This window comes from Heteronotia binoei, chromosome 5 (genome assembly GCF_032191835.1).
Source record: "Heteronotia binoei isolate CCM8104 ecotype False Entrance Well chromosome 5, APGP_CSIRO_Hbin_v1, whole genome shotgun sequence".
In the NCBI taxonomy this organism is placed as follows: Eukaryota; Metazoa; Chordata; class Lepidosauria; order Squamata; family Gekkonidae; genus Heteronotia; species Heteronotia binoei.
In genome coordinates this window covers 40676154-40703645 of record NC_083227.1, presented here as the reverse complement: position 1 = coordinate 40703645, position 27492 = coordinate 40676154, and the positions used below count along the sequence as shown (strand labels likewise).

The window sequence follows — 27492 nt, the reverse complement described above, 5'->3', positions numbered from 1 at the left end:
TCCATCCCCAGGGTGTTCCACGCAAGAGAGGAACGGAGGTGATTTGCCATTGCCTTCCTCTGCATATCAACCCCAGTCATCCCTGGTTATTTCCCATTCAAGTACTGACTGTGGCAAAAGCTGCTGGCTTCCAACCTCTGAAAAGCCTGGGGGATGAATGAAAGGATGTACACAAATAATACTTATTTTTAAATCCAAACAGCGCAAATCAGCTTTGGTTGAGGAGGGGCCAAAGCATATGTGTGCACAATAAAATTTATAACAGTCTTGAGGATTTGGACAAGCAGGAAAAACTATATGTGCAAGAAAACTCTGCACCTCTCCTGGACATAGAGAAGATTTGTTTACTCAGAACGTTTATATACCTAGACTTTCTCCTAACACTGGCAGGACCCAAGGGTGAAAGCAACAAAAGCTATGAGACAGAAATAATAATCTATTCTATTAATTAAAAAGGTGATTGCAACAGGTAATCCAATAAAGCAGGTGAGCCTTAGCCCCTTCAAGCTGCCCTGCAAAGTCTTAGTGTCTTACAGCCTCCCTGGAAGGTGCCTGCCTCATCTCTTCCTGGAGGCTGCTTTATAAAAGCAGGGCAGCAACACAAGAAACCAGGCCCAGGTAAGGCTGTACAGACTGCATCCTTAATAATAAGTAGGACTATAAGGAGACCCTGTTGTCAGGGACTCAATTGCTGCATATCATAAGACCCATCATACACCCTCACAATTAAACCTACAACTGGCAGGCGGAAGTGTCCACAGGATGGGCAGTCCTGAGGCATGAATTAATAACTATGTGTAAGTTATTATGTCATATGAGGACAGTTTCAGAGGGTAGCCATGTTGGTCTGCAGTAGAAGAGAGCCAGTTTGGTGTAGTGGTTAAGTGTGCGGACTCTTATCTGGAAGAACCAGGTTGGATTCCCCACTCCTCCACTTGCAGCTGCTGGAATGGCCTTGGGTCAGCCATAGCTCTGGCAGAGGTTGTCCTTGAAAGGGCAGCTGCTGTGAGAGTCCTCTCAGCCCCACCCACCTCACAGGGTGTCTGTTGTGGGGGAGGAAGATAAAGGAGATTGTGAGGTGCTCTGAGACTCTGAGATTCAGAGTGGAGGGTGGGATATAAATCCAATATCTTCTTCTTCTTCTAGAATAGTTAGATCTCAGTCCAGTAGCACCTCAGCAACCAACCAGAACTTCAGGGTGTAAGCGTCTGAGGATCACAGCTCCCTTCATCAGTAGACTCTTCTACTCTACTGTGTCTGATGAAGAGACTTGAATAACTATGTCATATGAGAAGATGGTGCTTTGGTAAACCTGAAAGTATTCATTCTTTCCCCAACATCAGAATAAACAAGCATCCCCCTCACTTCCTAGTTCTTCCTGGACAACAACAATGAGCCCCTACCTGATCAGCCTGGCTTCTGCACTCCAGGTCTTCTTTGGACTCCTTCAGCTTCTCTCTCCTGTATTTCAGAGCTTTCACATGGGTGGCAACTTGTTTCTGAGCACAGACCAAAAGACGTGTCAGGGATGAATTCAGGAATCTCCCTCACCCACAAGATTTTGGGATGACTGTTTCTGCTTTGCTAGCTTGCAGCCTGATCCCATTCAGGTTTGCTCCAGGGTAAGTCCTATTGGTTTGGGGGGGGGGGGGCTCAGTTGCATAACAAAAGGTTTGCTCCTCACCAGAGCTTTTTGTGTAGCTTTTTTTGTAACCCTTTGCATGTTAGTCCACACATCCCTGATGTAGCCAATCCTCCAAGAGTTTACAGGGTTCTTAATAAAGGACGTACGGTAAGCTCTTGCAGGATTGGCTACATCAGGTGTGTGGCCTAATATGCAAAGAAGTTCCTGCTACAAAAAAAGCCCTGCGTCCTCACAATGCAATCCTAAACACCGTTACATCCTTTCCCCATATGAGCCCCAGAGGGCACTGAGGTCATCCGGGAAAAACCAGTTGAATGTCCCTGGGCCAAGGGAGGCCAGACTGAAGGCCACCCGGGACCGGGCCTTCTCTATCACCGCTCCACTACTGTGGAATCAATTCCCTGAGGAGGTGAGGGCCCTACGATGTTTAGATGGATTCCGTAGGGCCTGTAAGACCCACCTTTTCAAGATGACCTTCAACTAGTGACAAAACTAGTGACAAAGCTAGAGGCTGCTGAAAATGCTTTTATTCTTTGAAACTCACTGATAACCTGTTTATAACGCTTTATTGTTAACGCCTTATTGTTATGCTAATTTTAATAATTTGTAATTGTTTTAACTATGTTTTTATAAGTATAATTTATGTAATGTGTATTTTATGTTGTGAGCCGCCCTGAGCCTGCTCCGGCGGGGAGGGTGGGATAGAAATAAAAAATTATTATTATTATATTATTATTATTATTCTAAGCCTACTGACTTCATTGGACTTAGAAGAGTGTAACTCTGCTTAGAAGGGCAATCTTAAGCTCTCCATGGAGTCTTGGACTTTAGCGGATTTGATTCCCCCTAGCCCCACTGATTTCCAAAGATACATTTAACCAGAACATCACAGGAATCTATGTGTTATGAAAACTCAAGCAATGCCATAAATATGAATCTTAAGCAATTTGTGCTTTGGCTTCCACATATGATTTCCCAACTAATGGGTTTCCCAGTTCAGGTGGTGGAAAGTGCCATCAAGTCACAGCCAACTTATGGCAACCCTGTAGGGTTTTTGAGGTAAGACATGAGCAGAGGTCATTTGCCATTGTCTGCCTCTGTGTATTGACCCTGGAGTTTCTTGGTGTACTAACCAGGGCTGACCCTGCTTAGTTTCCAAGATCGGACAAGATCAGGCTAGCCTGGGCCATCCAGGTCAGGATGTTCCCAGTTCCACTTGCACAAAATACTTAGTAGAATTTCACTTACTTGAAAATGGTTTAGTTATTTTCACCATCCCAGCACACACATGCCTTTCTAACAAACTTGTTTATAAAATCCATAAAATAAACAATTTCAAGGACAAAACACTAGCAAAAGCAGAAGAAAGCCAAAGTTTGATTAGGAGTTCAAACGACAAAGACTGTTGCACTCCCCCCCCTCCCCCACATATAAACAGTTGTACAAACAAGAACAGGAAGCCTGAAATCACGTGTTACAGTAAAAAACCAGGGAGAACAAGCTGGCCTCTGCCTAGCATCTTAAAAAGGTAACAAAGCATCAGACAACTGCATTCCTGGCCAGGACACAGCACCATTAAAATCCTAAGTCTAGCAACCACTTGGCTGATTTTTCAAGAAAGGCCTCTGACAATTTATTACAGCAGATAGGCTGGCCCTTATTGGCTCACATACATGATCTCATTGCAAAAGACTATTAACTAGTTACTTAAGAAACAGAAAGGAGACTTGTGGCACCCACTGTTCTGGGCTATGGTCTACTTAACTGATGCACAGTGTTATCTGATGAAAGTCACATGTACCAGAAGCCTGTACCAGAACAAGGGTACAAGTCGCTGCACATTTACATGGGAGCAAGCCCCACTGAATTTAGTGGAATTTACTTCTGTGCTGCATATTATGTCAAAGTGTCAGGTAGTCTGGAACCTGCAGAAAATTAAGGCAGGTCAGATCTCCCCACCCCCCTGGTACTTTGGTAACACAACTCATTGCCTTTCCCACACCACAGGGGAAGGAAGAAGAGGAAAGAAAAGAATGAGGGGGCTGTGATTTAACAATGTAGTCCTACTACAAGTTACACCAAGCGTTTAATGGATTTAAATCAATGGCCTGATACTGGATTAACACAACTGTCAAACTACAGTTTTATGCATGCCTCCCAAGAAGCAAGCCCTATTGAATTCAGTGGGATTTACTTCCAAATACAGCATCACACCAGCCAAACCTGCTTGGTCCTGAGTCCCGTTCAACACACTGTGGGGACTTGTTTCTGAAGACTGACTAGAACAGCACTGCCAGACTGCTGCCTGTCTGGGAGTAAGTGGTCTCACTGAATATAGAAAGCCTTGCTTCCGAGTAAAGGTGCACAGGGCCGGACTGCCAAGCTGAAATCCTCATGTACCCCTATCTAGGAGTCAACCCCACTGAATACAGAGAACATAAGAGAAGCCATGTTGGATCAGGCCAATGGCCCATCCAGTCCAACACTCTGTGTCACACAGTGGCCAGAAAACCCAGGTGCCATCAGGAGGTCCATCAGTGGGAACAGGACACTAGAAGCCCTCCCACTGTTGCCCCTCCCAAGTAGCAAGGGAGATGTGCTTCTGGGTGGAGATGCACGGGATTATACCCAGTGAGGGAGGCGGCCAAGGGTGATGGGTATCAGGGCCGGGCCGCTTCTGCTCTTCCGAAGGCTCTGCCTTGGATGTCACAGGGAAACCGGGCAAGGCAAGGTTTGGAGGAGGAGAGGATCGATCTCTTCTACCTTGTAATCCTGCGCCGCCTCTTCGATGGGCAGCATGGGGTGGGCCTTATGCGCCCGCGATTCCCGGCAGATGACACAGACGGGCGTCTCGTCCTGCTCGCAGAAGAGCTTGAGGGGCTCCTGGTGCTTCTCGCACAGCCTCTGGCCCGCCAGCGCGTTGGCCGCTTCCAGCCTCAGCCGCTTGGTCACTTCCACGACGTTGCCCAGCTCCCGGTTGGGCCTGAAGCTCCTCTTGCGGGACCAGCGCCGGCACTGCGGGCACGAGGTGTTCTCGTCGTCCGATCGCCCCCAGCACTGCGTGATGCACGCCTGGCAGAAATTGTGACCGCACTCGATGGACACGGGCTCCCGGAAATAGCCCAGGCAGATGGAGCAAGTGATCTCCCGCTGCAGGATCTCCAAAGGGCTCTCGGAAGCCATGATGGGGGGGAAAGAAGGCGAGTGAAAGCGAAGAAGCATGTGGCTCGCTAGGGGAAATTTGATTGGCCGCGGGAGAGAGCTCGGGAGCGGCGGGGATGTCCCCAACACAGTGCTCTACGCATTGCTCTGGGGAGGCTGCTGTGGGGAGGCGTGGGAGGGAAGACATGTGGTGCGTGTTTTGGAAGTATGGTGCGTGGCTATGAGGTATGAACCGCGATTAGTTTGTCTATACTGAATTACTGGTGCTGGAGAGCAACTCTTAGGGGTTATTTGTGGTGCTAAACAAATCAGGAATGCCATGCTAAACCTAACGGAGAAGACGAACTGAGGCTTGCAGACAGCAATTAAGCTGCCCTGAGATGCTTCTCTTCCTACCAAGTAGCCCTGCAATGTTCTATTTTGATGGAGGAGAGACACGCTAAATATTGCGTTTTGCAACTGGATTCTTACTGTGTAAGGATAGCAAAAATCTAGTTGCAAAACGCATCGTTTAGCATAGCGTGAACGCACCCTCAAGCTTCTCTCCGTTTTGAATGTGTTGTTCAGTCGCACAGCCGAGTCCGTTTTGAATAGATACCTGACAAATATTTGCACTGTTTGTGGAACCAGCTGCACACTTCCAATTTTATATACCCAGGTATTTTAAATATCCCTCTTCTTTGAATTCATGAAAGTAAGGGATTTGAACTTTGCTTTACTAGCTTCCACAATGGAAATTTTTAACATATTTTTTCATCATAGCATTTTCAGATGTAATCCTGCATTCAGGAGTGCTGCAGGCTTTTTTGTGCCATTGATATTGGAATCTGGTAGTGAATCCACAGGTTTGATTACAGCAGATTTTTTTTTAATTCAAAGACTTCCAGTTGCTTTCAATAGGCGCTTGCTGGGTGACCTTGGACCAATCACACACTCTAAGCCTAACCTACCCCACAGGGTTATTGTGAGGATAAAATAGAGGGGAGAATGAAGTGAACCACCCTGAGTCCCCTTTGAGGTGAAAGCTGGGATATTGTTAAATAAATATGTTATTCTGACTAACCAGTAGATATATCCTATATGGGGCACATAGTTTCTGCTCTATATGCAAGAATGAGGGGGCTGTGGAAATATCTTCTCCAAGTGATGAGAGTGCAAAAGTTTTGTCAGAAAAGCTTGACTGACAAAGAGTCTCTCCAGAAATATAAAGGTGCCAAGGGAGGGGCTGTGAATCAGTGCTATAGCATCTCCTTGGCATGCAGAAGGTCCCAGGTTCAATCCCTAGCATCTCCAGGTAAAGGAGCTGACAGTAGGTGATGTGAAAGATCTTTACCTGAGATACTCAAGAGTTGTTGCCAGTCTGAGCGAACAATATTGACCTTGTAGGATCAAGGATCTGATTCAGTATAATACAGTTTCATGAGTTCATGGGTGTGTTCAAAAGGGGGCTTTTCGCCACATGACCAAAGCACTCACTTAGCAGTAAAAACAGACTAGACTTAAAAGCTAACCAATTTCCTGATAGATGCAATATTTCTCATGGCTATCAGTGCTGGGGAAGGTGTTAAAAATGATACCAGAAGCCTCAGCAATTCAGCACGTGAATGTCAGTGTCCAGTCCATTGAAATGGATAGAATTTACTTCCAGGTAATGTGTCCAGGATGGAGCAATACAGACTGTTAACAAAAGCACACAAAAGGGCGAGGAAGGAAGGATAGTTAGGGCAACATACTGGCAGGAAAATGATCCTCCAGCTTCCAAAGTAGCAGAAATAGCAGATTTATTGAATGTTCAAAGTTTAGAAGTTGACTGTTTAGAGACAAACATGTCATTTGTGTGGCATGTTGTTGCAAGGTCACATTTTTTGGGACACCCACTGAACAAGAATTTGTTGTGGGAGACATGCATCTTGTTAGATTTGACACTTTGGGTAGAACATAACATTCTTCATTGGAATTAGACCACAGATGGTTGGTGATAAATCTTTGTGAATTACTGGATCAAAGGGGTGGAAAGAAGGACCAAGATGGCAGTTTCAGGGTACAGAAAGGCTAGCTACTTTAGAACTAGGTGGGAGATCTTTGGCTTTACAAAGCCCGTAATTGTGCTATGCTGTCACTCAGTATGCCACTCAATTCTGCATATTCTGCCGTTGCTTCTAAAAGCAGGAAGGCAGCATACACAGCTCTTCCTTTTGCATTTTATCCTCACAACAGCCATCTGTGGTAAGTTAGGCTGAAAGAGAGTGATGGTACAAGGTCACTCACTGAACTCACAGCAGACTGTGGATCTGAACCAGGCTCTTCCAGTTTTTGATCCAACTCTCTATCCAGTACTGTGCTGCTTATTGGCTGGCTTGGTTCTCCTCAGAGAGCCACACTCCCACAGAGTCTAGGTAGCTCCATAGCATCCCTCCCTCCTGAGGACTTTGGTATAAATTTCCTTGTCTCCCCTTTAGAAACTGCACTTCTTTACAAACTTACTCATGACCTTGGGCCAGTTCACTTTTGGTTAACTTGCCTTTTTTTGGTGTGAAGACTCAAAACTTGAGTCACAGCAGAAGGAATCTTGAAATTGGTTGTTTTCCTCTTCTCTATAAATATGTGTAGCATCTCATACAGTAGAGGTCTAGATCTCAGGCTTCCTGCTTCCCATTCCAATGGTAGACTCTAGCTCTTCCTCCAACACAAGATTATATCCCCCTCCTGTTCTGCAGTGGATGCAGCCTTGACTGCACATCCCAATCAGTATTGCAACTAGGGTGGCCAGACCGTCCCGGTCTCCCGGGACATTCCCGGATCTGGCCACCCAATCCCGGATCCCGGGCTGCCTATACCGGGACCATTAAAGGTCCCGGTTTAGGCAGCCCCGGAGCCGGTGGGCCGCGGGCGCGGGCGGAGAAGGCGGGGAGTGAGGGAGGGAGCGTCCCTGCGCCTGCGCAGGGCCCCTGCGCACGCGCAGGGACGCTCCCACCCTCACTCCCCGCCTTCCCCGCCCGCGCGCGGGGCCCGGCGGCAGTGGTGGAGGCCTCTCCGTGGCCTCCGCTGGTCGCTGGAAGCCCTCCAGAGACTCTGGAGGGCCTCCAGCGACCAGCGGAGGCCGCGGAGAGGCCGCGGGGCACCCGGCGCTGGTCCCGGAAGGCCTTCCAGAGGCTCTGGAAGGCCTTCCGGGACCAGCGCCGGCCAGCGAAGGCTTCCCCGCGGCCTCCGCTGGTCCCTGGAGGCCCTCCAGAGTGTCTGGAGGGCCTCCAGGGACCAGCGGAGGCCGCGGGGAAGCCGTGGGGCACCCGGCGCTGGTCCCGGAAGGCCTTCCAGAGCCTCTGGAAGGCCTTCCGGGACCAGCGCCGGCCAGCGAAGGCTTCCCCGCGGCCTCCGCTGGTCCCTGGAGGCCCTCCAGAGTCTCTGGAGGGCCTCCAGGGACCAGCGGAGGCCACGGGGCACCCGGCGCTGGTCCCGGAAGGCCTTCCAGAGCCTCTGGAAGGCCTTCCGGCACCAGCGCCGGCCAGCGAAGGCTTCCCCGCGGCCTCCGCTGGTCCCTGGAGGCCCTCCAGAGTCTCTGGAGGGCCTCCAGGGACCAGCGGAGGCCGCGGGGAAGCCGCGGGGCACCCGGCGCTGGTCCCGGAAGGCCTTCCAGAGCCTCTGGAAGGCCTTCCGGGACCAGCGCCGGCCAGCGAAGGCTTCCCCGCGGCCTCCGCTGGTCCCTGGAGGCCCTCCAGAGTCTCTGGAGGGCCTCCAGGGACCAGCGGAGGCCGCGGGGAAGCCGCGGGGCACCCGGCGCTGGTCCCGGAAGGCCTTCCAGAGCCTCTGGAAGGCCTTCCGGGACCAGCGAAGGCTTCCCCGCGGCCTCCGCTGGTCCCTGGAGGCCCTCCAGAGTCTCTGGAGGGCCTCCAGGGACCAGCGGAGGCCGCGGGGAAGCCGCGGGGCACCCGGCGCTGGTCCCGGAAGGCCTTCCAGAGCCTCTGGAAGGCCTTCGGGGACCAGCGCCGGCCAGCGAAGGCTTCCCCGCGGCCTCCGCTGGTCCCTGGAGGCCCTCCAGAGTCTCTGGAGGGCCTCCAGGGACCAGCGGAGGCCGCGGGGAAGCCGCGGAGCAGCCGGCGCTGGTCCCTGGAGGCCTCCAGAGGCCAGCGCCGGTAGCGGAGAGGCCCGGCGCTGGTCCCTGGAGGCCTCCAGAGGCCAGCCCCGGCAGCTCCCTCCCTCCCTCGCCGCGAGGCCGCCGCCGGAGGACTCCCCGCCGCCGCTGGATCCGCCGCCCTGGAATAAGGTAAGGGGGCCGAAAGCGGGGGGCGGCCTTCCTTTCTTCCCTCCCTCCTCCCTCCCTTCCTTTCTTCCTTCCTTCCTTCCTTCCTTCCCTCACTCCCTTCCCTTCCTTCCTTCCTTCCCTCCCTCCCTCCCTCCTCCCTTTCTTCCTTCCTTCCCTCACTCCCTTCCCTTCCTTCCTTCCCTCCCTCCTCCCTCCCTTCCTTTCTTCCTTCCTTCCTTCCCTCCCTCCCTTGCCTTCCTTCCTTCCCTCCCCCCTTCCTTTCTTCCTTCCTTCCTTCCCTCCCCCCTTCCTTCCTTCCTTCCCTCCCTCCCTCCCCCTTCCTTCCTTCCTTCCTTCCTTCCTTCCTTCCTTCCTTCCTTCCTTCCTTCCTTCCTTCCTTCCTTCCTTCCTTCCTCCCTCCCTCCCTTCCTTCCCTCCCTTCTTCCTTTCTTCCCTTCTTCCCTTCCTCCCTTTCTCCCTTCCTTCCTTCCTTCCCTCCCTCCCTCCTTATGTTGTTATGTGATGCAGAGTGTTGGACTGGATGGGCCACTGGCCTGATCCAACAGGGCTTCTCTTATGTTCTTATGTGACGCAGAGTGTTGGACTGGATGGGCCACTGGCCTGATCCAACAGGGCTTCTCTTATGTTCTTATGTGATGCAGAGTGTTGGACTGGATGGGCCACTGGCCTGATCCAACAGGGCTTCTCTTATGTTCTTATGTGACGCAGAGTGTTGGACTGGATGGGCCACTGGCCTGATCCAACAGGGCTTCTCTTATGTTCTTATGTGACGCAGAGTGTTGGACTGGATGGGCCACTGGCCTGATCCAACAGGGCTTCTCTTATGTTGTTATGTGACGCAGAGTGTTGGACTGGATGGGCCACTGGCCTGATCCAACAGGGCTTCTCTTATGTTGTTATGTGACGCAGAGTGTTGGACTGGATGGGCCACTGGCCTGATCCAACAGGGCTTCTCTTATGTTGTTATGTGATGCAGAGTGTTGGACTGGATGGGCCACTGGCCTGATCCAACAGGGCTTCTCTTATGTTGTTATGTGATGCAGAGTGTTGGACTGGATGGGCCACTGGCCTGATCCAACAGGGCTTCTCTTATGTTATTATGTGACGCAGAGTGTTGGACTGGAGGGGCCACTGGCCTGATCCAACAGGGCTTCTCTTATGTGACAATACTGACTTTGGTGGACCCAAGCACTGATTCAGTGTAAGGGAGCTTTGTGTTTGTGTCTTCTAGTGCAATTTTGTTCTCAGATCCTGTATTTACTTCATCAGTATATGGGATAAGGCACTTTCTCAACTGTGCTGCATAATGCAGCCTATTTATTTTGTCCTGTTGGCTCTGTTGGCTCTATCTGCGCCACCTTCATCACTTTCGGGGTGTGGATCCCCCAGTGGAGTGGTCTCCCGACTCCCTCAGCCGGCTGTTTCTGATAGCCCTGCGCCCCCTCTTTCATTTGATATGTGTCCCGTGCGGGTGCCACCCTCCCGCCGGGAGATGCCGCAAAATGAGCCCCCTTGAGGCTTATGGCGGCAGGGCTCGGGGGAAGCGAGCTAGACTGCTGTTCTTTTGAGGGGTTATAGAGTGTTTCGAGCCCGTCCCTGTGGCATCGGTCCCATCACTGTGGGGCCCAGGGGGCCGGCGCAGCGGCACGCTGAAGCAGCCTGTCGGTCACTTCCAGGTTCCTGTCCTGCATCTTGACCGGTGTTATTAGTGACAGGCTGCTTCGGCGTGCCGCTGCGCCGGCCCCCTTGGTCCCACAACGATGGGACCGATGCCACAGGGACGGGCTCGAAACACTCTATAACCCCTCAAAAGAACAGCAGTCTAGCTCGCTTCCCCCGAGCCCTGCCGCCATAAGCCTCAAGGGGGCTCATTTTGCGGCATCTCCCGGCGGGAGGGTGGCACCCGCACGGGACACATATCAAATGAAAGAGGGGGCGCAGGGCTATCAGAAACAGTCAGCGGAGGGAGTCGGGAGACCACCCCACTGGGGGATCCACACCCCGAAAGTGATGAAGGTGGCGCAGATAGAGCCAACAGAGCCAACAGGACAAAATAAATAGGCTGCATTATGCAGCACAGTTGAGAAAGTGCCTTATCCCATATACTGATGAAGTATATACAGGATTTGAGAACAAAATTGTTTCCGACGGTGATATTTGGGGGATTTTTGGGGACGTCACAGGAAGTGCTGTGAAGTCACTTCCTCTTTCCGGCAGGTGACGCGGGGGAAATGATGTCACAGGAAGTGATGCCACTTCCTGTTTCCGGTGGTGGCATGACATCACCGGAAGTGCCGTCACCGGAAGTGACGTCACTTCCTGTTTCCGGCGGCGCGCGCGCGCACCCCCCCCCCAGTGTCCCTGGCTGGCCTTCAGACATTATGGTCACCCTAATTGCAACCCATCGGACAAACCCTCAGGAAGCCTGTAAAGGGAAGTTATTCATGGTGAAGCTGCACTAGAACTTCAGGAGACTTTAAAAGCCAAAAGATTAATTGCTGTGAAGCATTATTGGAGGTATAATGGACTATACAAAGGAGACTCCAAGCAGCTTGCATCATTCCTCCTCTCCTCCATTTTATCCTCACAACTTGAGGTAGGCTAAGTTGAGAGTAGCTAGCTGGCTGAAGTCACTTCTGTGGCTGAATGGGGTCTGATACTTATACCTCACTGGCTCTTTTCTCATGATTGATTTTTGAAAAGGGCAACATCTATAGCCAGCCTTTCGCAAGAAATTCAAGGTGGCTTTGCTCCCTATTAGTAAACCGCCCCCCCCTTTCTGGTTGCATCTTTCAGTGGCTTTGAGCAAGATACTAGGCAGACTTAATAAATTAAAACTTTGAAGGGACCTGTGAACACAACATTAATGTGTGAAGACCACAGTTTAGTGGAATGGTAACACAGAGAAAAGGGTGGGGCTGCAGCTCTGGTAGAGCAGAAGACCCCAGGTTCAATCCCCAGTATCTCCAGTTAAAGCATCAGGTAGTAGGTGATGTGAAACACCTCTACCTAGAGAGCTACTGCCAGTCTGAGTAGGCAAGATTGATCTTGATATACTGGTTTCATTAGTGATTGAATAAAGACGGTATTCTTTTTTATCTGTACTGAATCTATTGCTGATCAGCTTTCTTGCCATTCACCACTTGTGATTTGATGAACCTCCCACCCCTTCATTCTGTTAGTTCCCACCTCCAAAAAATAAAAGGCTCAGACTTCAGGAGTTTGGGAAGCTGCTCCAAGCTGTTAATAAATTTAGCTTTATTTTCCAGCATTCTCGTGTACTGTATTCTCAACAGAATGCTTAATGGCAATCTGCGGTCCTTGTTGTACATAATGTTTAATGTCCATACTGTTTTATAATCTTTAGTTATCTCAGAACCATCCTGTAAAATGAATTAGTATCATTCTCATTTTACACACTGAGGGGAGTGTGTGTGTTTGTCAAAGCGTGTGCTTTAGGCATGCTTTGTGGCAGTCTTCTGATTGGTTATCCAAACTAATGGCCAGCTATTGATATGTGAACTGATAGCCTTTGAATTGAGGGAGGGAACGCTGGCACATCTGTGCTCCCCTTTTATTCCCCTACTTTAAACAAGGTTGCTGAGGAGGGGAACAAAATTCAAGGGGCCCTGGCTCCAAAGGTCTGAGTTGCTGAGCAAAATACTACCAGTGTTTGGGTATAACTTCAGAGGCCTCTTTAGTTGAAAGGCTAGTCCCTAACTATCAGCCTAACCTACCTCACAAGATTTTTAGAAGGATAAAAAGGGGAAACATGTAGATTGTTCTGAACTCCTAAGAGGGAGGATGGGTTTGGGGGAATATGGGGGAAAGCATATGGTAGACATAGAACCCATTATTAGCCAGTTAAGGCTAACAATATACATCGGGTTTTTATATTATGAGTGAGTTGAGGGCAGAGGGAATCTCATGGCGGCAGCTCTGACCCTTGAAGATGGTGGCAGTCCAACTGAATCCCAGCTGGCAAAAACTGGGGACTTATTACAAGACTGACAGTTTCCATAGCAGCTGTGTGTGGCTCTTTTCACACTGACAGTGAAGTGCTATTGGACTGAAACAAGGTCTTAAGACACACTAGATCTCAAAAGCATATTGTGTAATGAATTAGCTAAAAGTATCAAGGAGCAATTGTTGACAACGTCTAGTAACATATTTGGAAGCACTTTTTCTGGTCTCAGCTGAAGAATAGGCTACTAGATTAGTGGTCTCAGAGCAGTAAGATAATGAATATGATGGCTGTTTGCTTTCATGCAGCAAGGGTTCTCTGTGTTGCTCTCATCAGCATTCACACTGGCAATAGAGTGTCCACAGGAATTTTCATCAGCCTCTGCTTTTCTTCATGTCACCAGAGGGCTTGCGCTAGGCTACAGCAACTACTGTTGTTTTACAAAGCTTCCCCTAAAGGCTTCCAATAGTGCGGCAATGAAAATGGCCACTGCAAGGGGTTGGTGGGAGGAAGAAGAAAACTTGGCGTTTATACTCCTCTTTTCTCTGCCTTAAGGAGTCTCAAAGCAACTTATGATTGTCTTCCTTTCCTCTCCCACAACAGGCACCTTGTGTGAGGTAGGTGGGGCTGAGAGAACTGGCCCAAGGTCACCCAGCAGGCTCCATGTGTAGGGAATCAAACCCAGTTCTCTACCACTCGTAACCTCTACACCACATTGGCTGGAAAGAAAAGTACTGATGTCAGGACCTTTAATAGCATGCAGCTCCCCATCCAGATGGCATGTTAATGTGCTTGGACTCCACTCTTCTCCAATAACAATTGCACAACTGGAGCAAGATGTCATGTGGATGCTGGCCCCCCCCCCCCCAATGTAGATGCCAGAAAGGGATGTCCGGGACATATCCAAGAGATACAAGAATCATTTTAATGGTGAAACTACGAATCCAAACCATCAAAGGGATAAGGAGTTCAGCCTTCAGTGTAGGGTGAAAAGGTATAATTCAAGACTATATGGTTAGCCAAATAATGGCTGACAAATAGTTACACAGTTGTGGAATATTTTATCATTAAAATTGGTATAACTGGTCTAATTAAATGAGTGAATAATGACTGAGAACATGTGCATATATTTAGCTCATACTATCTAATAATATCCTGGTAGAAGTAATCTTGTACGTATGTTAAATGTGATGGAAAGAAACCAGCTGAGATTGTAAATTCTAATTAAGTGGGATTGTAGTCTATGTTGTAATACAAGGTAATTTGTCAGGTATATATAAATATGAAAATTTTACAATCCAGCACACCAACTTTCTTTTCCTCCCTCTGCTTGAAGCTCATCTTGGCTGTGAAACTGATTGGGTAAGCTGAATGTTTGGATTTAGCAGCAGCTCTCTCACTTTATAATTATCTATGTAAAACTAATTGACATTTCATATTTAAGCTGAAGGTATTGTATATTATTATTAATAACGGGGAAATGAATACAAAGATCCTCCGAGTACTGTGGTTGTACCGAGTTCGCTACAAAGTGCTGGTTATTACCTTTAAAGCCCTATATGGCCGAGGACCTGTCTACTTGAGGGACCGTCTCTCCCCATATGAACCCCAGAGGGCATTGAGGTCAGCTGGAAAGAACCAGCTGAATATCCCTGGGCCAAGGGAGGCCAGATTGAAGACCACCCGGGATCGGGCCTTCTCCATAGCAGCTCCCCTACTGTGGAACCAACTCCCAGAGGAGGTGCGGGCCCTGCGATGCCTAGACCAATTCCGCAGGGCCTGCAAGACCTACCTCTTTAAAATAGCCTTCACTTAATACCGAGCCAAGAAAGTCTCGCTGGATATGTATTCCACAGAAGACCTTAGACATAGCACCATAATGTTAATTTTAATACAAGTTGTTTTATTGTTTTAAGGATGATTTTATAATTGTAATTGTAACTATCGCATATGGTTTTACTGTACATTGTGTTTACGTGTTGTGAGCCGCCCTGAGCCTGCCTCGGCGGGGAGGGCGGGATATAAATAAAAAGTATTATTATTATTATTATTAGACTTTTTAGAATCTAGGATTGTTGCTCTTGTCAGGAGTTTAGTAACCAGGCAGAGGGAAGATAAATAGAAGTCTGTGACATCTTACATGCAAAACTTTATGTTGATTAAATTTGGCAAAAGGCCACTGGCAGCAAATGGTCCTATTAGTTTTATGTTATATATAACATTGCACCCTTCTGTCTGTTTTAATACTGGAATAACTGCCACCTCTTTAATTCTCAACCAGTAAAACAGACTTCAGCCCCTCACTTTACCCCACTTCACAAGCATGCACTGAAAGGGCTGGGTTTAATCCTCCCTTTTTGCCCATCATGACTGTATAATAAATCAGTTAAAGATATTAACTGATCTGCCTGAACTGCCAACAGGTGCATCCCTCAGCCATCGAGTGTCAGCTGGGAAAGCAGCACTTTAAAAAAGGGGAAGATTGTCTCTCCAGCAAATGAAACTGATGGAAAAGTAAAGACTGAATCCTTTGTGTCAGCATTTAAAAAGGTGACCTGCCCTCTCTCATAGTCCAGAGACACCCTTATCTTCCTGGGACTACAGCTGAGAGACAGTGGTGTCACAGGGGCAGTGAGAGCCTGGTATTGACCAAAATCTCCTTGCAAGGCCCAGATCCCTTCCTCTGGGGTCAGCTTGAGCTCAAGTTTTCTCCCCACAGACCCTCTGGCTACCCCTACAGCCCAGATGCCTCCGTCCTCCACATTGACTTCCCAGTAATGTCGCCCGGAAGTGAATCCTTCTGAAGCCAGCACACAGGAAGAGGATTTAAATCGTTTAGGGTTAGGTGTGACATCAGTCCTGGTGACATCCCATCTGGCACTTTTTCGGTCCTTAGATATTATAACTTGGGGATTTGCTGTATCTGGATCCAGGGTTATGTTGACTACAGAAGGGAAGAGAGAAAAGAAGGGAACTAAAATTCTGAAAGGCGAGACTTTTTGTATTCTAACTGGAAGTAAATTATCTTGGGATGGTACATATGAAGGTTCAACTGACATCACATGTCTGTGCATTATAAGACTACTGCAGGTTCCACAGGTGACACAAGAATCCCAAAGCTTCTGTAATACTGAGCTAGCCAAATTTGGTTCAGAGATTTCTGTATCAAATCCCTTAACCAAGGGTTGAGCCAGTATAGATGGGCCCTATGAACCATTCTAGTCAAAATCCTGGCTGTAGTATTCTGCACCAATTTAAGTTTCTGAACACTTTTTAAGGACAGCCCCACATAAAGTGCATTGCAATAATTTAACCTGGATGTAACCAGGGCATGTGTTACATTTGGGATTTGCATCCCAAGTAATCACTCCCTTGCAGAATCAGATCTATCCTTTCTCATCTTAGACCCAATACTTACCCCATTCTGTTCCCATTTCTGATGGCAGAGTATCTAAGAGAAGAAGAGGAGAGATGTATCATTTGTAAGCAGTAGTTCAATTCTGACATGAAGCATCTTAATGCTGCTAAGCCATGTTGTCTGAGCTGGGAGTTCTGTTTGCCCCTTTGGCCCAGATGCACAAGAAGAGTTTTTTTGTTTTTTTTTTTTGGGGGGGGGATGCCATGGGAAGGATATTGACATATATACCAGAAGGGACAGAGAGAGAGAGAGAGAGAGAGAGAGAACTGGTTATAGATTAAAAATAAACCTTTATATGTTTATCAAAGGCTCAATAAATCAGCTAGCACCTGCCTTTATTATGTTCGTAGTGAAGATTTTATTTTATTTAAAACACTTTTATATAGTACTCTCTCTATCAAATCACTCATGGAAACTTCCAACTCAAAATTCAGTGCAAAACAATCCAATCTATGATGAAGCCAAACTTCAGTACCTTTGAAGTGGTTCAGGATTTCTGCAAGAGCAACGTTCCTCTCAGAGAATTCACCTAATCTCTTTTCCACCTTGACCGGCATTTCCTCAGGAAGCTGAAAAGGCTTCTTATCAAACCTGCAACAAACAAAATAATTTCCATTGTACCAAAAATTTAGATAGAAATAATTTTAATTAGCACTGCCAAAACTGCTGCTGGACAGGTGGTACCAGATAGAAGCTGGGGCTTCTTAGTTACAAAAACAAGCCACCTTAGAATGAAGGGAAGATGCGCCTCAGGTCTCCAGTTGCCACATACCTGCCCAAGGTGTTTTTGATATCCTAGAAAGAAAAAAAGAAAGAAATGTGGATAGGGAAAGAAAGCACGTCATAAGAATCAGCTATTACCACTTTCTTGGTATCATAGATATACATGGGAAACCAGAGTCAATACTACATGCCACCTATTGTTGGGAAATAACACCAGTGGAAAAGCAAGTAGATTGTGGTGGAAATGTGAAAAATGTGTACATTTGGTTTGTGGGATCACAAAAGAAGCTGCACTTAAATGCAGTAAATGGAATGTCTGCTAACACTGACATGCATTCTACCACTCCACTGAGCAGAGTTTGACATCTTCCTCCAACTTAAATGGTTCTTCCTCTGGTTGAAGAGTCACGTTGGAGGAAGGTTTCTTAGGCTAGAGGTGCTTCCTGCATCCTAAAGTAGGACACATGCTAATTTATCGTATTTATACAACAGTTTTTATAAACTGCATATACATTTCACATGCATTATCTATTTTACCAGTCAAATTGTTTGTGTTTAAAACCCAAAAGGTCAAAGATAGCAAAAAAAGACAAGTACCAACTACTCAGTGGGGCAAGATTTAGCTTAAGCTACACCTGGTGTACTCCACAGGGATACATAGTAAATGGCAGAGAAGTGCAAGCAGTTGAACCAGTTTCTAATAAAGCATATAGGCTGCCAAGGAAAACAAAAATGTCCTGTCATCAGTATGTACTGTATATTTTTCTTTGTCATCAAATCACAGCCCAGTTATGGCAACCCTGTGGGGTTTTCAAGGCAAGATACATTCAGAGGTGATTTGCCATTCGCTGCCTCTGCATAACAACCCTGGACTTCCTTGCTCTCCCATCCAAATACTGACCAGGGCTGACCCTGCGTAGCTTCTGGGATCTGACAAGATCAGGATAGCCTGAGCTATCCAGGTCAGGGCTCTGTATCTTTCGCTCACTCTTTTTGCTCTGTAATCCTAAAAGATTGAAAATTAAAGAAGGCTTCTTTTTCTTTCAGAGTTGCATAGAAAGAAAGATTTCACAAGCTGCATCACAAGGCTGCAGTGGCAGGAGGTGCTATATCTAGGGACTCTGGGGTGAGTCCAATAAGTTTTTCCACTCAACCCTACCTGACTCCCCTCCTTACTACAACCTCTGTCTGTTATGGGTTTTATCCAGGCAAATCTCATGCTCTTCAGCACAACCATTTTTAGGTGTTCAAAGGGGACACTTCCTCCCTTATTTTTATCACTGAAAAAGCTTGTTAGATCCACATCATTATCTCTCTTCTATGCATACTAGAGGAGCTCTCTCAAACAGCTGGATGCGCAAGCGTAGAGGTTCCTCATGCTTTCTTCTGACCCCTGGCCTGCCACCTTTTCTTATTTAATGTCTGCTTTTCAGACTATTAGCTCTGCCTGGTTTTAATTGTCTTAGTGATGTGTTTCTTGTTTGCTTTAATGGTTTGTAAGGCACAATTTTGTTAAGGAAGTTTTTGATCTGTTGCCAGCCTTGGTGGCCCTTATAGGGGCAGACAGGCGGCATCTACATTCTATAAAATAAAACATATAATAAAGACATCCAAACTGTTTAATGGAGACAACATTCCTTTTTTACTTTCAGTGATGATGTGTGTTCTTGATATGCGTTGTCTATATACCCATCTGACTTCTGTCTGACAAAGTGGGCATTAACCAATAACATTTTGGGATTTTATTTATAACTGTTCTGTTATTTTTGCTTCATGTGCTTTGCAAAACTCTTTTACAGATTTCCAAGCAAAAGTGCATGGGCTTACCTGCAGGAATTCACTAACTGGCTGTTCACACTTCTCTTCTACTTCACTGATCAGGGCCTCAAGAGAGCCAATTTCCTCTGAAAATGCTGCGCCTTGTTCCTTCTGATGCTTGTTGATCTCCCTCTCCAGTTCATTCAGCTGAGCTAGCAGGAGCTCTTCCTGTTCCTCCAGGAAGTGGTGCAGTTGCTCAAACTGGGACACAATTTTCTGCCTCTCTGCTTCTGTTTGCCTCTATAATGCAGTTATGTAAAGAGGGAAAGAGTCTGACAGTGCACTAAAGAGATCAACTGCCATTTGGTTTTATGAAAGTGAAATGTGAACTTGTCTCTTTGACCCAATTTGGTGTAGTGGTTAAGTGTGTGGACTCTTTGATTCCCCACTCCTCCATTTACAGCTGCTGGAATGGCCTTGGGTTAGCCAAAGCTGTTGCAGGAATTGTCCTTGAAGGGGCAGCTGTGTGAGAGCATTCTCAGTCCCACCCACCTCACAAGGTATCTGTTGTGGGGGGAGAAGATAAAGGAGATTGTGAGCCGCTCTGAGTCTCTGATTCAGAGAGAAGCGTGGAGTGTAAATCTGCAGTCTACTTCTTCTTCTTCCTGAAAGTCACCATGAAATTTGATGGCTCAACAAAATAAGAAAGTTGATTTTAAAAACAAACTAAACAGATCCTATACATTTTTATATTTTGAAATTTTGGACCTGTAAGCATTCAAATAGTGTGATTTAGCTTGCAATTTTCCAGTTCATGCAGATTTTCCTTGTTTCTTGAGCTGCTCCAGTCCTGCTCCTGCAACTGCATATTTAGGGATGAACCCTCAGGTGGGAGGGACTGCACCACATCTCCACATGTTCTACAAACAAAAATACTTTGCGCTACCTGTCAGTGAGGGCCTCCTAACCATCAAAGGCCGTTTCCCCCCCTCCCCACTGGAGGAGTCCTGTGTCTCACAGCTCTTTCTCATTTCAATCAACGCCTACCATAAAATGCCATGGGATTAACATCCTACATTTTAAAAACATTGTATTTCAGAATAATTTAACAAGAGCCAGTGGGGATGCACAAAAAATGTCTATTCTGATGTCTGTATTTACAACAGATTTTTTATCATGCTTGCAAATGGGACCTGGGTGTAAGATATATGCCTTCATCCTTCCATTCTAGTTTCCAACATTTTGTCACACAGTACGCTTTTCCCAGGTATGTAAAGAGATACCTTTCAGGAAGCCACTGGGACTAAGTTAAGTTTTCTGCCCCTGGTGACTCCCAGCTATTGAGAATGAACCTTGATTCTATCAGGATAGTCGATTTCATTTCTGGGTCAAACTATGGACCAAATTGCATAATATAAATTTCCTGGGTATGCTCCAAATCAGATTGATAGGTGTGGTCTGGGAGTCTCATGCTTCCTGGGCATAGGCCCAGTTTGGATCATGACCATGGCACATGGAGAGAGGGGGGCTTAGACTTTCCCTTCCATGTTATGTTCCCCCAACAGGACCAAACGGTGACTCCCTAAAATGGTTACCAGAAGAATGGCACCTGGCAGGAGACCTCCTCCCCTCTCCCCATGTTGCAGTCCCAATCCAAAATGAAATGCCCATCTGGGAAGTACTTGAACTCCCAAATCACATCAGTTTACTCAACCTGGAGATGTATTTGGGAAAAGTATACTGTGTAACAAAACTCTAGATACTAGGATGGAAGCATATATGTTACACCCAGGCCGCATTTCTGAACATGATAAAAAGTAGGCTGTTGTAAATACAGTCATAAGAATAGACATTTTATTGTGCATCCCACTTGTTTGATTGTATGACAATTTTCTGAAAATGCAGGCTGCTACTCCTTAGGTCTGCACAGAAAAGCCTGAATGAATGATGTCATGTAGGATCAGAAAGATAATATTTCGGGCTAGATCCCATTCATGTGGTTGAATATAAAACCAGCAGAACAGGAAATAATACTAGGGGGAAAAGATATACTACTTGGAGCAGGGGTTTTGTACATGTTTTCACATTTTGCCATTCATGGTGCTTTTGCAGTTTCCATGCTGTGAGGACTACCAAAGGATCAGTGCATGGTCAGAGTGGATGCCATGTGCTGTGCGGGCCACATAGATACATCCAAGATCCAATCACATACAATCATGTATGTTAGGGTGCCAACCTCCAGGTGAGGCCTTATCTCTTGCAGAATTATTACTGATCCTCAGAGTGCAGAGATTGGGTCCCCTGGAAAAAATGGCTGCTTTGGAGGGTCCACACCATGACATCTAACCCTGCTGAAGTCCTACTCCTCCTCAAACACTACCCAACCCACTCTCTACCCTCAAACCTCCAGGACTTTCCCAACCTGGCGCTGAGGATATGTTTAGACATATCCATGCCCTCCTATACCTTGCTAGGTTATACCATTGGACTTTGAATTTACCAGATATTCCTGATGTCGAAGCTCTCCCGTCAATTTTAATCCCAGAAGTTTTTCTCTCTCTTCCTTCACACTCTGGAGTCGGTTCTGGATTTCTTTCTAAACAGAGAGAGACTGATTTTAAGGTCTCATAATGAAGATGGAGGAGAAGGAGAAGGATGACTACAACAACTGTTTGGGTTTTTTCCCTAGTAGCTTATGTCTCATTTAACGAAACACCATGTTGACAACCGTTGCTTCCCTACTGTGGAATGAGCTTGTGCACTCTTAAATCCACACAACAAGCCTTGCTATCTATCAGACTTGCTCATCTAGTTTCTACAGCAATCAGACATTTTCCTTTAGTATATTACATTGTGGAATGGCCTTCTCAAGGCCATGTATTCCCTTATCCTTCCAAAAGGTAGGCTTTTGCTGAAGTGAAAAATCATACTGATGTTGTAAATGTAATCTCTGGTGAACACTGGTAATTTCTTATTATTAACATTATTTCTAATTCTTATTAGAGCCAGTTTGGTGTAGTTGTTAAGTGTGCGGACTCTTATCTGGAAGAACCAGGTTGGATTCCCCACTCTTCCACTTGCACCTGCTGGAATGGCCTTGGGTTAGCCATAGCTCTGGCAGAGGTTGTCCTTGAAAGGGCAGCTGCTGTGAGAGCCCTCTCAGCCCCACCCACTCACAGGGTGTCTGTTGTGGGGGAGGGAGATATTGTGAGCCGCTCTGAGATTCAGAGTGGAGGGTGGGATATAAATCCAATATCATCATCTTATTATTAGTTCTAGTTCTTATATTTGATGGAAGGGTGGTAGGTGGGTTGGGGGTTGAAAGGTTGTTTAGTTAAGTCCACAAACAAGAAGACAGCACCAGCAACATCCTCCCTGTGCTCCCCAGCAAACTGATTTAAAAACACTACCTCTGGTACTGGAGAGTAGATATCCATCATAATTAGTAGCCACTGATAGCCCTATTCTCCATGAATTTGTCTATTCCCCTTTTAAAACCTTCCAAGTTGGAGCCATCAACACATCATGTGGCAGTGGGTTTCACAGTTTAACTATGTGCTGTATGAAGAAGCACTTCCTTTTAAGAACCTAGAAGGTTAAATGCACACAGTATTCCAAAAGTGTCTCCATACATAGTTTTGTATAAAGGCAATATAATAGTGGCAATTTTATCTCTGTTCTTCCTCTAATTATGGTCAGCATGGGATTTACCTTTTTCACAGGAACCATACCCTAGGTGACATTTTTATTGAACTCTACTACCACCTCAAGATCCCTTTCTTGGTGTCTGATTGCCAGTTCAGATCCCATCAGCATATATGTGTAGCAATCCTTGTAAATTGGAGAGCCGTGTAGTATTCTACAATATATAGTCTCAAGCAGATTTGTAACTTGTTTCCCCCATCAAAACAAACAAATTAACAAAAACCTCCTATCAGCAGTAGAAGTATAGGAGTATCATAACTCTGAGACACATGGTTATTCAAGGACATAGTCATGGGAGGTAGCAGTCCAAAGATCAGAATATTCCAGGTACCTTCCTTAAATGTTCAGCTTTTGGAGGGGAGGGGTTTCCTTCTGGACCTTTAACTTTTGAAAAAGGAGGCAAAAAGTGTACAGGCTTTATTCTACTCAGTTACTCCACCAAAAATATACCTCCTATCTACCAGCATTCTGGTTCATGAGCAGAAAGCCAGTGGGATGTTTGACATATGGGGGGGGGGGGGGGATTAAAAAGCAATTTAACTTTATAATCCAGTCAATTAAAACATTGCAGCCAAAACGTCAGAATATTTGCATTTAAGTTTTCGCTGTTTTGTAAGAACTTTCGGTATTGCTGTCCCAAAGGCATCCAAGGCGACTCACAGTAGAGGCAACTGGTATAAATATAGGGAAAAATTAAAACAAACATGGTGCAGCGCAGCCTGTTTTGCCACCCTATGGAATGCAGAAAGTCCCGGGTTCAAACTCCACCCTGCATATCCCATTAAAAGAACTGGGCAGTCAGTGATGCGACAGACCTCAGCCTGAGACGCTGGCCAGCCCTACCCATTATGAGTTGACAAGACTGACCTTGATAGACCAAGGGTGGTACAAGGCAGCTTAATGTGTGTACCTTATACTCCTGAGCAGCCTCCTCAACAGGAAACACAGCGTGGCTTCTGTGGGCTCGGGACTCCCTGCAGATATAACACACCAGGTCCTCCTCCTCGCTGCAGAACAGCTTCAGAGCCTCCTGGTGCTTCTCGCACATCTTTTCCCCTCTGGCCCCTTTCAAGCCTTGCAGGTTGAGCCGCTTGGCTATTTCCACCACGTTGCCCAGCTCCCGGTTGGGCCTGAAATTTCTCTGCAGGGCAGTTTCTCGGCATTGAGGGCAAGAGAAATTCGTGTTCTGTTCTTTCCAGCACAGGGTGATGCAGCTCCTGCAGAAGCTGTGCCCGCAGGGGATGGAAACGGGATCTTGGAAATACTCCAGGCAGATGGAGCAAGTGGCTTCTTTGTGGAGGCTTTCCACAGGGTTCTCCATGGTAGCCCTGACAGGCTTCCCCGGGTTCAAGCCTCTTTCGTCATTCCCGCTGATTGGCTAAACCGGAGAGAGGATTAGGGCTGAGTGCTCCAGCTGCTGAGGAATGTAACCCTCTGTGTGCTGCAGAAGTGCCTAAAGAGAGATGCTCAAGTCACAGTCTGGTGAAGGAAGTCAGGTTTTCAGGAGGGCACAGAAGCTGGAAACTTGCAAGGAATGGGAATGGGGAAGGGGTTTGATTTGAAAAACCCCTCCCACAATTCCTTGCAGTTTCCAGCTTGTGTGCCCTACTAAACAACTGATTTCCCTCACCAGAATGTGACTTGAGCATTTGCAGTACCCATCAGGCCAAGATTTTGTGGGTCTGACATAGGGTTGCCAATCTCCAGGTGAGGCATGGAGATCTTCCACTTTTACAGCTGATTTCCAGACTACAGAGATCAGCTTCCATGAAGAAAAACGACTGCTTTGGAGGATGGGCTCTGTGGCATTGTACCATGCCAAGGTCCTTCCCCTCCCCAAAGCCTGCTCTCTCCAGACTCCTTCCTCAAAATCTCCAGGAATTTCCCAATCCAGATCTGGCAACCCTGTGATGACAGCATGTGGATAAAAAGAAAATGACTGCAAAGATCTGTCAATAGCACTTTATTTTGGTGCTATACCTAAAATGAATTTAGAATCATCCAGGTGAATCTTTTTTCCAGGAGATTAATGAACAGATATTGGGAAGCAAAGCAGAATTCTGTCTCCATGCCATTGGTGCTTATATTTTTTATTTACTTTGCTTCTTCTCTGCCTTTCTCTCTCATGAAGATCTGAAACAGCTTACATCATTCTTCTCACACATTTGACTCTCATTTGCTCCTCACATCAACCTTTTTTTCTTTTTGGTATTTTGATGTATGTGTGTGTGTGCGCACCTGGAAATGGCAACCTCTGGTGACTGGGGACCTGGAGGATACTCAGAGAGGTAGCTGAAGAAAGCCTCCCCCTGCCTCCAGGCTCTGGTATTCTAAGGAGGTCTCCCCTCCGAGTACTTGTCATCAGTATAATTTTTTTTCTTTGCCACCAAATCACAGCCTAGTTATGGCAACCCTGTAGGGTTTTCAAGGCAAGAGACATTCAGAAGTGGTTTGCCATTGCCTGCCTCTGCACAGCAACCCTGGACTTCCCTGGTCTCCCATACAATTATTTGCCAGAGTCAACCCTACTTAGCTTCTAAGATCTGAAGAGATTGGGCTTGCCTGGGCTATCCAGGTCAGGGTTTCCTTACATCAACCTTGTGTGGTAGGACCAGCTGTGTGAACGAGCTGATACCAGCCAGCAAGCTTCAGTAGCAGAGCAAGTATCTGAACCTGGGTGTCCCAGATCCTAGTCTGACACTTTGAGCACTTCACCACACTGGCAAGAGATACAATGGAGCATCCACACAGTTTTGTGTGCATTTTATCTACCAGCTGTATTTTCCTTCTATCCACGCCCCCCCCCCCCCCACATGCCACAAGAAGGTTTAGCCAAGCTTTTTAAAAATGATAATTGCTAGATCACTGTAACGTAATTATTTATTGCCATGATATGCCAATTCATCTGAATTCCATATGAAACACCCCTTTCATTGCAGAAATAAAACAGGAAAGGCGGTTTCACAATTACTTGTAAAAAGTCCAAAAAAGTACTCCAGTGGAAGATGGTGGCAATGGCAGGGTGAAGCAAGAAAAATAGCATTGATGTGGACAGGGTCTTTAAAATTCGCACTTTCTCATCCACGTCATTTGCAAACACACTTTCGTATCATTTTTAAAAGATCGTATCAAATCTGATTTGGGAAAGATCACATCAAAGTAGGGGGTATTAAATACTGGGTTCGATGCATTGGAGTTCAAACAGGAACATGCTTTATTGATAACTACATACTAAGACAACATGGTGGGGCCATGACCCCGCTTATATACATGCAAAAGAAACACACACACCCGATTCCCGTACCAAATCATGGAGTCAAATTTCGGGCAAAGACTGCTCATTGGTTGCTGCTTCAAGTTCAAATCAATCAAGAGTTTCTAGCTTTTCCGTGGCTGCCTGGGTGCGCACGAAAGCTTTCCTTGAAACATTAAATTCAGTATATAACAGGGGGAAACATGGGAAGTGGATGATTAGGGTTGATGTATGCATGCTTTGAAAATAACCTAGATGCTAAAGCAGAGAAGAAAGAGTGAAAGCAACCCTAAATGCAATTGTTTATACCAGGGGTGGCCAACAGTAGCTCCCCAGACGTTTTTTGCCTACAACTCCCATCAGCCCCAGCCATTAGCCATACTGGCTGGGGCTGATGGGAGTTGTAGGCAAAAAAAACATCTGGAGAGCTACCGTTGGCCACCCCTGGACTGATTAAGCCTGACAGAGAACCAGGTAAAGAGTTTGGGTGTTTTACTGGAGCCTTCATTATCAATGGAGGTCCAGATAGCAGCCACTGCCAAGTCAGCATTCTTCCATCTGAAGCAGGCAAGGCAGTTGGCCCCCTTCCTGGAACGTCGCGACCTCGCAACAGTGATCCATGCAACGGTCACCTCAAGATTGGACTACTGTAATGCCCTCTACTTGGGGCTACCTCTGTGCCGGACCCGGAAGTTGCAGCTGGTGCAGAACGCGTCGGCCAGGCTACTATTGGGGCTCTCGAAATGGGAGCACATATGGCCGGGGCTGCGCGGACTGCACTGGCTGCCAATTACCTACCGAATCCAGTACAAAGTGTTGGTTATTACCTTTTGTGGCGGAACCGGCCCGATTCTGCCTTCAGACCCGGTCCCGTCAGCTCCCTATTGAGTCGCCAACTCCTGGAGGGAGCTATTTCTCCTCCTGCCCCTTGGGCTCGCTGCCACCACCTGCTCAGTCCCGGGGTTCAGATTGAGAGGAACAGGACTCCCAATCCCCCTCTCCAGCTGTGAGGCTAGGCCTCCAGGTCCTCTGCCACCCTGCACTTGGGTTTCACAGAGACCTCAGCGCTTCTTTGGGGCACCCCTGGAGGATTGGCACCTTATCCAACTGCATGCCGTCCCCCCTTCACCTGGGGCCCCCTTCTTAACACAGCGTGGTCTAAAGCGGTCTGGGGATCTATGTGGTACAGAGTTTGACTGCCAGCATTTAAACAGTAAAAATATATTTATTCAAAAAGAGAAAAAGATAGGGAAAGAAAAAAACAAACCAAAAACAGTTGCATTTAAAAAAGTAGCACAGCACAGCACAGCACACAGCCTGACAAACAAAATGTGTTATAAACGCGTCCTGCTGGCCCTGATCTAAACTTGCCCTGTCTTGTGAATTACTTACTTAGTCTGCCTGCCTGGGGGCCTCCCAGGCAGGAGCCTCCATTGCTCACCACATGCTCGCTCGAGCGCTCGCTTCCAACTCTGCCCTTCTCTTCCTGCTAACACACATGCCAAGAACAAAAGCACTTCCTGCCTCTCTAGGAGATTTTCCCCCTAGCGTTGTTGGTTTGGCTCTGGAAGGGAGGGGGGAGTGAGGGGAAGGCTACAAAGCC

General features: G+C 47.0%; 2 protein-coding genes across 2 annotated transcripts in view; both read right to left on the bottom strand.

Moving 5' to 3' along the window:
* Nucleotides 1–4832, bottom strand: part of LOC132571980 (uncharacterized) — a 42888-nt gene extending 38056 nt beyond the window's left edge. The window contains exons 1-2 of the mRNA XM_060238773.1: nucleotides 4409–4832; nucleotides 1404–1499 (exon numbers count right to left, since the gene is read on the bottom strand). Coding sequence (XP_060094756.1) covers nucleotides 1404–1499; nucleotides 4409–4828 — 516 coding nt within the window. The 5' untranslated portion in view covers nucleotides 4829–4832. The remainder of the gene's footprint in view (nucleotides 1–1403; nucleotides 1500–4408) is intronic.
* Nucleotides 4833–14914: 10082 nt separating this feature from the next.
* LOC132572338 (E3 ubiquitin-protein ligase TRIM39-like) lies at nucleotides 14915–24069 on the bottom strand. Its single transcript, XM_060239258.1, has 7 exons — nucleotides 23547–24069; nucleotides 21432–21527; nucleotides 19001–19231; nucleotides 17223–17245; nucleotides 16926–17041; nucleotides 16451–16483; nucleotides 14915–15976 (listed from the first exon to the last, which is right to left on the bottom strand). Exons 1-7 carry the CDS (start codon nucleotides 23955–23957, stop codon nucleotides 15465–15467), a joined length of 1422 nt encoding a protein of 473 aa, XP_060095241.1. The 5' UTR covers nucleotides 23958–24069; the 3' UTR covers nucleotides 14915–15464.
* Between the last annotated feature and the right edge of the window lie 3423 nt (nucleotides 24070–27492).

Coding starts and splice junctions, on each gene's coding strand:
- LOC132572338 (XM_060239258.1), bottom strand. CDS start 23,957: ATGGAGAACCCTGTGGAAAGCCTCCACAAAGAAGCCACTTGCTCCATC. Junction 17,042..17,222: donor ATCAAAAACACCTTGGGCAG/GTATGTGGCAAC, acceptor TGTTTGTTGCAG/GTTTGATAAGAAGCCTTTTC. Junction 16,484..16,925: donor AATCCTGAACCACTTCAAAG/GTACTGAAGTTT, acceptor TTCTTCTCTTAG/ATACTCTGCCATCAGAAATG.